The 12712-nt window shown below is 35.0% G+C and overlaps 1 protein-coding gene across 1 annotated transcript in view; it reads left to right on the forward strand.

The window, feature by feature from the left end:
* Positions 1-7139, forward strand: part of LOC121873309 (centromere protein F-like) — a 145070-nt gene extending 137931 nt beyond the window's left edge. The window contains exons 28-29 of the mRNA XM_042376814.1: positions 2715-2809; positions 6236-7139. Of these exons, the coding sequence (XP_042232748.1) occupies positions 2715-2809; positions 6236-6382 (242 nt within the window). The 3' untranslated portion in view covers positions 6383-7139. The remainder of the gene's footprint in view (positions 1-2714; positions 2810-6235) is intronic.
* Positions 7140-12712: the final 5573 nt, after the last annotated feature.

Here is a 12712-nt window from a genome sequence, read left to right on the forward strand (position 1 = left end):
CCAATTAAAGCGTATAATTCATTAAACAGAGAAATTGCTGCATCTACTGTCTTCGCGGTCAAAGAAACTAGGTCTCTAAAGACCTTCCTCTGATTGCTTCTTTTTCTCTACCTGGTTGAGACTTGTTAATATTGAAGAGGTAGTGGAAATTTTAAGAATTGGGAGGATGGAATGCAGTCAAGGGAAATGAGAGTGAGGTGTCAAAAAACAAAAGTAATTCTAGTAACGTAGGTGAGGACATTTGGGGGAAAGTGAAATACTGTTAGACCATGTGCTATCTGTAAGAAAGGTGTTTGCAGTTAGCTGTACTTAGTAATGTGGTGTAAATTGCACAGACTGCAGGATGGTGCTGACTAATTGTGCTGTACGAGTATATGCATAAAAACGTGTGTCATTACTCTTAGCAAGGCTGGAAATACAACATATGGGGCTACATCCCTAGACTGTGTCAATGAGTTTTGTTACCTGGGTGATATCAGTGTTGGAAGTGGCGTTGAGTCAGGATTGACTTGAAGAGTTTTAGCGAGTTTTTTGCCTTTGTTGACAGCAAGAGGACTTTCCCTCCATATGTGAAGTATGATATTATATGATGGTAAAATATTACCAGTTAAAAAGAATGACATGTGTGCTTGAGTGAGTTGAAATGAGAATTGTGAGGTGGATGTGTAATGTGACGTTGAAAGATGGGAAACCCAGCCCAAACCTACGTAAGTGAGTGGCTAGGTCCTAAGAGTATTGGCGTGGGCTTGCATGGAGATAGGCTAAAGTGGTTTGGTCATATGGAGACTGTAAAGGCCTAGCCTGTGGGATATAATTGCCTTGCCAGCCTAATCAGGATTTTATAAAAAGGAAAGTCAAGAACTATGGGTTTCCAATGGGTAACAAACAACCGTTCGAGATTGACATCTCTTTACTACGAAAATAATCACAATAATTTAACTCTGACACCACTCGCACAAATATTAAATAAACAGCACTGGAGTCAAACAATTACTTGAAACAAAACAATCAATACAACATCGTACAGGTATTTCCTACGGCTGCAGATGAAATTTTCTCCTGACGAGCACGATGGAATGTTCTGGTAACGCGGTGATCCGCTCTCAGGGGGAAGGTCCAGGGCAGCTTCCTCACTTGTCATTGGTGGGCGATGTCTTGCCACACAGGAGAGACGCCAGGGCACGAACGGTGGATAGGGCATGGAGGAAGTGGCGGCAGTAGCTGGAGTAGGCGACCAGAGTTGACAGCCGAATAGTCAAGGACTGGGGAATCAGCCCACGAGCCCCAGGAACCTCAGATGTGTACACAACCAGAGTTGGAATCGAACAGCGGGGGAAGTAGCAGCTGTGGTCAAGACTGGATCGTGTCTGGTGTGCGATTAGGCAGCAGCGACCTTCTCACCTCTGTCTACCCCCCTAGTGGGGCCGCGAACAAACCAATGAGCGGCGGACAACCATCCCGCTCGTTACAGAGACACTGGAGAATTACAACTGAGTCAAGAGCTGCATGAGTTTGAATGTGGAGGGGATGAGAGCTAAGGTGGATGTAGTTATTAATTTCTTTACCAAATCATTAATTTTGCATGACTGAGTCAAAGGCATATTTAATTACACAGCAATAGAGTTAGACAGTGATCAGCTGTGGATTATGGGGATGCTGTTTGTTTATCTTTTTTCATGGGAGCTTTTATTTAGATGAGAATTTATAAATTTTCTTCCTATTCCAGTCTTCTTCATATTGCAGGAAACTTCAGACATATCATTGAATTATAGTCTTGATAATCTCATTTTGGCTTAACAGGAATTGGTTTTCACTCCTTTAAATTTCTGCAAAGGTTTTTCCTATCATTCCTTTTTACATGACACATGTATAAGTAAAGTTTCTTGAGTTGCTTCACTTCTTTAATCTTGTACAGTAGTAAATGTAACTTAGGGTGATTGTACACATGCACACACACACACACACACACTTTATCCTTTCCCTTTTTATCCTATCTCCCTCTTCCCCCCTCTCCCTTGTGTGTGTATGTGTGCATTCAAATCAGGTTGACATAAAAAATGCTGCTCTAATATGGACTTTTTGTCCAGACCACACCTTGGTTGAACTAGTTTGAATTGAGGATTGGAGGGGTTTTGGGTTTTAGTGTACAATTTATGGGCAGCATTCCTAAACAAGAAAAAGTTAGCCGTGGATGGTGGTGAGCTTAGTGCACAATACATAAACTGAATTAAATGCTGTTAACCCTTTGTGTATGGTGTCACCTCTTGAGTTGAATAAAATCTTCTGACATTAGCCAAATGAAATAACTGTACAGTTTTGTACTAAGAGTGGCATCCCTGTAGTGAAGGGGTTAAGAGACCTGTACTGAGAAACTTCTCCAGGGAACACTGGTATAAACGTCTGATAAGCGGTTAAGCATTAGTAATCTAACCTATTAGATCTGGCAAAAGGGGAATGTTACATCTATGGTCTTAACCATGCAATATAAAAAAATAATCCTTTGGTATTGAATTAGGGAGTTTAGCATACTGTTATAAATTATAAGGAAATGTAAACACACATTAAGGAAAGTATTTTTGTACAGTTATTTCTTCCTCTTCTTCTGTTATAAAAATTTTTCAACTGTTGTTAGACAAACTATAGTGGATGAGGACAATTATAATTGTCCTCTTTCGTGTGAATATCATTTTTTGCAAAATATTTACTCCTAACAGGTCTGAATGATTTATCATCAGGTGTTGAGAGCCCTGGGGTACTGCAGCGTTCAACTACTTTGGCCAAGAAGATGAATCCCAAGGAAATGTTGCAGGTAAATACAATATTTGCATTTGAATTTCCCTGAAAGTAGCAATAAAAAATATACCTATCATGTGCTACTTACATCTTAAAGGAGGCTAATTGGCAAAGGAGAGGTTGGCAGTGCTACTTACAGTGAAGGGAAGTGCATAATGACCACCAGTTGCAAGTAGGTACTGCAGTAATAAAATACAAGCAGTGTACTATACCCTCGTCAATATGGCAAAAAAGGGGTTCTGAGTTACTTGAATTACTGGAAATCCTAATTAACCGAGTTTGGAATATTTTGACATTATTCGACAATTACCGAATTTTTTTGTTCGAATATTCGTTCATTTTATGTTCAGTTTTTGCGCCTTGCTCTGGCTGCCACATAAAATAATCTATTTATAATTACTCTGCAAAGGCACTTAACCAGCACCCACATTATACAGCACTACTAAACCATTGCCTTATGACATTTTAATATTTAATTTCTATTTTAAAATTAATTAATACATGATGGCACAATTTGGCTACTTTTGCACTAAGACAACTGATCAGTGAATAAAAAGGGCATATGGAGACGCATTATACAGTACAGTATTACCCCGCGGTTTCACTTAAGGCAATTTCTCATATATGCGGTGCCTCGCCAGAACCGCGGTTCATCTACTCCTATACACGGTGAAGTATAATATTTTTTTGTTTTTTTATTTAGCTCATAAAATTCATACAAATTATCCGGCCAGAATATAATTTACATTGCTGGAATTCTTACAATATGATGATCATTTTGAATATAAACATCATAGATTTTGCATTAGACATACAAATTTTAGATATAATGTTTACTCTGAGTAAATATGTTATCTTTTGTGCAAAATATGTGACATTTATATTCAAAATAGTCCTGGTCTTACAAGGAATCCAGCAATGTCAATTATATTATCCTAACTTTAATCTGAGTTATTATTTATTACTAAAAATGTAAATTACTATTTTCTCCCAAAGCTTCTCTGGTAGGGAGGGTTGGTGGGGGGTGGGGTGGAGGGTTGGGACGGACCAACCATCTGGCACGGTGTGAAGAATATTTTTTTTTATTATTATTATTAACTGAAGACATTTGTTTTAGCTCATAAAATTCATACAAATTACCCGGCCAGAATATAATTTACATTGCTGGAATTCTTACAATATGATGATCATTTTGAATATAAACATCATAGATTTTGCATTAGACATACAAATTTTAGATATAATGTTTACTCTGAGTAAATATGTTATCTTTTGTGCAAAATATATCACATTTATGTTCAAAATATTCCTGGTCTTACAAGGAATCCAGCAATGTCAATTATATTATCCTAACTTTAATCTGAGGTATTATTTAATACTAAACGTTAAAATCTAGTTTTTCACCCAACATTTCTCTTGTAGGGAGGGTTGGTGGGGGGAGGGTTGGGACGGACCGACCATCTGGCGCGGTTGGAAGAGGGGGGGAGGCAATGTGGGGTACTTTGATTGACAGATAGTGTCATGAAGAATATTTTTTTTTATTATTAACTGAAGATATTTGTTTTAGCTCATAAAATTCATACAAATTACCCGGCCAGAATATAATTTACATTGCTGGAATTCTTACAATATGATGATCATTTTGAATATAAACATCATAGATTTTGCATTAGACATACAAATTTTATATATAATGTTTACTCTGAGTAAATATGTTATCTTTTGTGCAAAACATATGACATTTATATTCAAAATATTCCTGGTCTTACAAGGAATCAAGCAATGTCAATTATATTATCCTAACTTTAGTTTGAGGTATTATTTATTAGTAAAAAGGTAAATGTTCTGGTTTTCCCACACATCTGGGAGGGAGGGACGGACCGACCATCTGGCACGGTGTGAAGAATATTTTTTTTTTATTATTATTATTAACTGAAGATATTTGTTTTAGCTCATAAAATATAATTTACATTGCTGGAATTCTTACAATTTGATGATCATTTTGAATATAAACATCATAGATTTTGAATTAGACATACAGTACAAATTTTAGATTAATGTAAGTATTTTGTTTATTCTGAGTAAATATGTTATCTTTTGTGCAAAATATATGACATTTATATTCAAAATATTCCTGGTCTTACAAGGAATTCAGCAATGTCAATTATATTATCCTAACTTTAATCTGAGGTATTATTTATTACTAAATGTTAAAATTTAGTTTTTTCACCCAACATTTCTCTTGTAGGTTGGGTTGGTGGGGAGTGGGGGGAGGGTTGGGACGGACCGACCATCTGGCGCGGTTGGAAGAGGGGGGAGGCAAGGTGGGGTACTTTGATTGACAGATAGTGTCGTGAAGAATTTTTTTTTTTTTTTTATTAACTGAAGATATTTGTTTTAGCTCATAAAATTCATACAAATTACCCGGCCAGAATATAATTTACATTGCTGGAATTCTTACAATTTGATGATCATTTTGAATATAAACATCATAGATTTTGCATTAGACATACAAATTTTAGATTAATGTAAGTATTTTGTTTATTCTGAGTAAATATGTTATCTTTTGTGCAAAATATGTGACATTTATATTCAAAATATTCCTGGTCTTACAAGGAATTCAGCAATGTCAATTATATTATCCTAACTTTAATCTGAGGTATTATTTATTACTAAATGTTAAAATTTAGTGGTTTTCCCCCCAAAATTTCTCAGAGAGGGAAGAGCCAGCGAGTGTAGTGTGAGAAGAGGGGGACTGAGTTGAATCCATTATTTGAATGGACATTAACTTGGCAACTGTATTTCTCTATTTCTCTTAAGTATTAATTGTGTGCATGTACCATCATAAAATTAAGATGTTATTTTTACTAGAACATAGGTATTGTGTTGGAAAAAGTAGAGTTTGGGGTCCGGCCAGTCTCTATTGGAATTAATCCCATATGTTCTGTTGTTCACTTTACGCGGATTTCACTTAACGCAGTACCCTGTGCGTTCAATTGACCGCGTAAATCTGGGTACTACTGTATGTATATATATATATACTGTGTATATATATATATATATATATATATATATATATATATATATATATATATATATATATATATATATATATATATATATATATAGACACACATACACAGTTTTTTTTTTTTTTCAGTTAGCGGAAAAAAATTGAGTGCCGCTTTCTGTACTTTCATTCCGCAACACAGGATAAAATGTTGAAAAATTCTGGGATTTTTGCTGTAACTGTAATCTATAAATTGTAATAAATTTTATAACTGATGCGATAGAAAACGGCATTTCAGAGGGATGTTGCTTTGTCACTTTACTTCCAAACTTCAAATGTACAGTATGCGTTGAAGGTATGTATTGCAGAAATTAAACAAAATATTCTTTATTGGTGTCATTAAATAAGATTATCTTGTTTGTCTTTCCCCAGGAGAGTGGTCCCCTGAGATCTTTAAACCCCAACAGTCCAGTTCGACCCAGCACCAGACGAGCTCCCACTCACCGTACCTCAAGTGTTGGCACTCGCACAAGGGCCTCAAGCTCTACTGCCCGTGGGGATGACTGCAAAGTTCAGTAAGCAGTGTTAATTTAAGTTATGAAAATAATAATAATAATGGTATTTCTAAAGAGAGAAGTTTGGGATATTTTTTTAGTTCTCAGATTTGAAATAGTAGTTTTGTTGGCAAGAGTAGATATATAGAGACTGATATACACTGGCTAGCATTTATATTTATACTTGTGTTCAAGTATAGATCAGGCTGCTGAAATTTTAATATCACTTTTGAATAATCTCAAGTTTTCTGATTTATACTCAAAAGTTTTTCCACCCACTTTTCAATATTCCAATTGTAATTATTAAAAACATTCTTTTTTTGTGTGTGTGTGTGTGTGAAAAGCCATGCAAGTTATAACCTAACCATTTGTAGGTTACAAATTGTTTGAGTACGTATTGCAGGTCTTTCTTGAAAACTTGTACAGTACTATACAGAATTTGTTCTTTTCATGTTTACATTTGATTGACCAACATTCATTTCAGTGTTCATTGGAATACACGAATTTCACATATGACATACAGTATTATATCAGGTTCTATGGTCTCTTAAGTTATATGAACAATTATCAGGATTGCTTTTGCTCCTATAGCCATAATCCCAATACACCAAAATATTGTAGGTGTAGTTTGGATTGACTGATGGATCGCTTCTTAGTTATTTGGTAATTCCTGTAACTTTAATTTAAAAAAGTTTAGATAGATATATACAGTCAACCCTCACTTTACGCTGTCCCACATTCCGCGTTTCCACGTTTACGCGGTGCCCTGCCAGAACCCAGGATGCTCACATTCCGCGGTGGGTGTACCCCTTTACACGGTGAAGTATAATTTTTTTATTTAGCTCATAAAATTCATACAAATTATCCGGCCAGAATATAATTTACATTGCTGGAATTCTTACAATTTGATGATCATTTTGAATATAAACATCACAGATTTTGCATTAGACATACAAATTTTAGATATAATGTTTACTCTTGAGTAAATATGTTATCTTTTGTGCAAAATATATGATATTTATATTCAAAATATTCCTGGTCTTACAAGGAATCCAGCAATGTCAATTATATTATCCTAACTTTAGTCTGATTTATTATTTATTACTAAAAAGGTAAACAGTCTGGTATTCCCACACATTTATCTAGTAGGGACGTTGGTGGGGGGGAGGGAGGGAGGGATCGGCGACCGACCATCTGTTACCGTGTGAAGAATATATATTTTTTTTTTTATTAACTGAAGATTTTTATTTTAGCTCATAAAATTCATACAAATTACCGGGCCACAATATAATTTACATTGCTGTAATTCTTACAATTTGATAATCATTTTGAATATAAACATCATATATTTTGCATTAGACAAAATTTTTAGATATAATGTTCACTCTGAGTAAGTATGTTATCTTTTGTGCAAAATATATGACGTTTATATTCAAAATATTCCTGGTCTTACAAGGAATCCAGCAATGTCAATTATATTATTCTAACTTTAATCTGAGGTATTATTTAATACTAAATGTTAAAATCTAGTTTTTTCACCCACTCTTTCTCTTGAAGGGAGGGTTGGGACGGACTGACCATCTGGCTGGTTGGAAGATGGGGGAGGCAAGGTGGGGTACTTTGATTGACAGATAGTGTCGTGAAGAATATTTTTTTTTTTTATTAACTGAAGATATTTGTTTTAGCTCATAAAATTCATACAAATTACCCGGCTAGAATATAATTTCCATTGCTGGAATTCTTACAATTTGATGATCATTTTGAATATAAACATCATAGATTTTGCATTAGACATACAAATTTTAGATGTAATGTTTAATCTGAGTAAATATGTTATCTTTTGTGAAAAATATATGACATTTATATTCAAAATATTCCTGGTCTTACAAGGAATCCAGCAATGTCAATTATATTATCCTAACTTTAGTTTGAGGTATTATTTATTACTATACCTGGTTTTCCCCAAAAAATTTCTCAGAGGGAAGAGCCAGCAGTGTAGTGTGAGAAGAGGGGGAGGGATTGTGTCCATTATTTGAATGGACATTAACTTGGCAACTGTATTTCTCTATTTCTCTTAAGTATTAATTGTGTGCATGTACCATCATAAAATTAAGATGTTATTTTTACTAGAACATAGGTATTGTGTTGGAAAAAGTGGAGTTTGGGGGTCAGCTGGTCTCTATTTCATTTAATCCCATATGTTATGTTATTCACTTTACGCGTTTCTCACTTTCCGCGGTACCCTGTGGGTTACATTAACTGCGTAAAGTGAGGGTTGACTGTAGATGCTGCATATGAAATTTTCATTGTAATGTGGAATTGGACATATTTGTTTATTTTGTGAAATGTGATTAGATTAGTTATGGGTTAATTTCGGTGATAAATAATCCGTTTTCTAATTTGTTGCTTTTGTTTGTGTATACTGAACAATACTGTGTTACATACTAGGCTTTCATTTTGTTTTCTCATTATTATGGATAGATTATTATGGTTTCTGATTCTATAGAAGGAAAGTACATACATATCATAGACAAAATATTATGTAATATAATACCTACCCTGTATATTAAGGAACTGTGTGGTACTGTAGTCAACTTCCTATCTCTTTACAAAATCCTTTTTCAGGGAATTCAGAATATAGTATATAGAAATTGTATGTTTTATGTTATTTCAGAATGTACAGTATTCCTATCCAAATCCAAAATTAAATTAGGAGAAATGTTTAGTACTATAATGGTATTTAGCCTTACTACATAATATATTTTGTTTGTGTTACATATTATATAGGGATATATTTTTTCCTTTTCTTTTGAAGAATAGCTTATAAGGGTACAAAAATTCTAAAAGTCACAATATATGCAACTTGTGTAGTGAACAGAAATTCCAGGTTCTGTAAGATACCAGTGTACTGCAGTTTGACATTGTTCATGTAAAAGCAGCAACTCTTCTTTGTCTTTAACTTTTGTATATAATATATATTTTCAAAACAAATTAAAAATATAATTTCTCTGTTATTTTACCTTTTTACTGGACAAACCCGTCGACATTTCCCTCTTAGTTTTTAGGAGGGGGGTTGGACCCTTGTAGTCAACTTGTTTTATATGGTGCAATTTTTTCAAATTTTGATCATATACAGTATATGAGAAATTAATATCTGGGGGAAAAATTAAATACAAGATAATATGCAAAAGAAGAGAGAGGAGGACAAGGGAGCAGTTTTGAGAAGATGGAAAAACCGCATTGAAAGCTTCAGGGTGATGATACTTACCTTGTAATAAGTACTGTAGTGTAAACATAAGAGGAAATCTTATAAGCCCCCACCGCTGGGAACATGATTCAGACTAATACTATGCCAAAATACTGTACTTGTCATACGTTAATTTATATGTTGCAATAAAGAGCATTCATAAAACACTTTCAAGGAGAGCATTCTATGTATTTATGGGCCTCTTAGCATTGTGGTTCTCCAATGATCAGATTTAGTTAACTTGAAACTGGCCACTCAGAGTACTGGAACTGCATTGCATTTGAATTTTTTGAGAAGTGAGTGTCTGTATCCATGCAGAACCTGAATCATGTCTTCTCTCTCCCTCCTATCTTGTAGTCTCTGTTGGGCTTACAATAAGCCCACAACATTTGCTGGTTTAAATTTCATGGATTTTATTATTCACAGGTGCAACCATTATGTACCTGTTCTTTCACAGGCATGTGATTTGGTTATTCATAGTTTGTGGTCGCATTTTCTCATAGTTCCGTGAGCCACGGTTCCTCGGGATGTTTGTGTTTAGTTTACACGACCATGCCACACATAACAACATGGTCGCTCAATCTCCAGCGTCTGTCACGGTAACATCTGCAGCTCAGCTATTCACTCAACTATTATCACTCTTTCTGATGACTTTTTGTCCGTAAATTCTTTTAAACATACATTGAGTGAATCAAGTGAAAAGAGACAAAAGAAAGTGATGACTTTAAGTCAAAAAGTGAAGTTGCTTGATCACCTTGCTTGGGGTAATAGTGTGGGATGCCATTATGGTGTTAATGAGTCAACTGTGCACTCAATCAGGAAAAATTAGGCAAATATTCATGCAAGTGCTAAATTAACATTTCAAATCCGTGACACTAACATGGAAAAAATGGACCACGCCCTTAATTTGTGGATAGAAGACCAATCACAGAAAAAAATTCCTCTAATCAAAGCGGGGTGGGGGGTTCTGGACACCCCCCTTTTTCATCAGAAACTTCCAATACTTTTTCTTTAATGCAGTATTGTACTCAGACAATTTTGTGCAGTAAAAAGTAATTAATATTGCCTTCAGAATATCTCCTAATATTAATTGTACACGGCTTTAAAATGTCCATGATATTTAGTCCATGGAAATTAGACAAGTTTCATGCCAAATGTTGAACTAATTCATAATGAAATGATACTTGATAGAATTATTGGTAATACGTTCCTAAACAACATACTAATCATCCTGATCAATCCTAAGGTGAGCTTTCGCTGCCCTCTTGAAAAAATGGCGGCCGTTCGTGGTTTTTCATGTTTTACTCATTAACTGTTGATTTTAGGAAGATGACTCTTAATAACAAAATAAAAGAGTAAATTTCTGCACATTTTGGCATATTCAGTTTCTATGTAAAATTAATTATTTCCAAGATTTTGTTTTCCACAATAGCTACAACCCACCTCTATTTCTGACACTGTTTAATGAACCCGTTGAAAAAAAAAAAGTATGTCTGTCTTGCTTCTTTATTTTTCAGGAACTAATGTGAAATGGACAACCTTACTTAAATGATATACTGTATGCAGACAATTACAAAGTGAAATATTACAAATATAAAGTGAAACATAAAGACAACTTGAAATACTGTAAAGTATAGTCTCGATTTACGCGGATTTGGTTTACGCGTTTGGTCATTTACACGGCACCTTGCCAGACCGACAATTTTTATTTACGCGGTTCATTCCATCATTTACGCGGGAAGCGGCGCGGGTAGGGTGCGCACAAGGTCGCCCAGTCAACAAAACATTACCAAGTTCTTCACCCGCCACCCACCACAGCCAGCCCAAGTCAGTGATAGTGAGGATATGGACTTTGAGGGGTTTGACAAAGAGGCCCTGCAAGCCTCTGTGGTGGATAGTGATACAGGTGATACAAGTGATACAGGTGAGTGCCAATAATCCACCCTCTGCCTCAGAACCAACCCCAATCCCCGTGTACCCAGCCATCTCTTCTACTAACGTAAGTGTTAAAAAACCTAATATTATTGATATTTCTCTTAAATATTAATTGTGTGTGCATACCATCATAAAATTAAGATGTTATTTTTACTACAACGTACGTAACGTATTGTATCTGGTGAAGTATAAGTTGTTTATTTACTGAAGATAATTGTTTTTAGCTCACAAAATTCCTAGAAATTACCCAGCCAGAATATAATTTACATTGCTGGAATTCTTATAAGATAGTGATTAATTTGAATATAAACAAGCTAAAATTTGCATTAGACATAAATTTTAGATCTAATTTAAGAATTTTATTAGAGAGAGCAAAAATTTTATCTTTTGTGCAAAATATATGACGTTTATATTCAAATTTTCGCTGTCTTGCAAGGATTTCAGCAATGCAAATTATATTCTCCTAACTTTAGTCTGAGATATATAAGATTAAAGCCTATTGTATAACCAGAAACCTTCCCTGGGAGGAGGGGGGGAGGGGTGACAGTGACATGTTTGACAGTTAGCGCCAATGTCTGGTGAAGTATTAATTTGTTTATGTCCTTTAGATTGAGTGTTTGTTTTTTGCTTATACAATTTCATAGAAGTGGCCGAGGAGAATATAATTTACATGGCTGGAATTCTTATAAGATAGTTATTAATTTGAATGTAAACATGCCATAGTTTGCACTAGACAAAAATTTTAGTACTGTAATCATTTTGGTCATTATTTTGATTACATGTACAGTTCAGCTTTGTCCTTGGGACAGTGTTAACCGACTCGGTTAACGAACACAATTCGTTCCAGAAGGTTGTTCGTTAACCGAAACCATTGTTTCAATGGGATTTTGGGTAATTGGTTCCAGCTCACCGAAAATTACATACAAAGTAAAAAAATGCAGTAAAGTACACTTACTTTGAGGTGTGTATGTAGAAGGCTCCTGGTTGATGATGATGATGGGAATTAGAAGTGGGGGTTGAGAAGTGTAATGATTGCTTGAGTTAGCCGGGTGACCTGAAACCACACCTAGCCAAGACACACCTGGGCATGATCACGCACCTTGGCAAACATAGCTATCCAGATCTAACCAGTTTAGTGTTAATTGGTTAAGGTCAATCGCCGGCTGGTTCTCC

This window comes from Homarus americanus, unplaced genomic scaffold (genome assembly GCF_018991925.1).
Source record: "Homarus americanus isolate GMGI-L3 unplaced genomic scaffold, GMGI_Hamer_2.0 scaffold32929, whole genome shotgun sequence".
NCBI lineage: Eukaryota > Metazoa > Arthropoda > Malacostraca > Decapoda > Nephropidae > Homarus > Homarus americanus.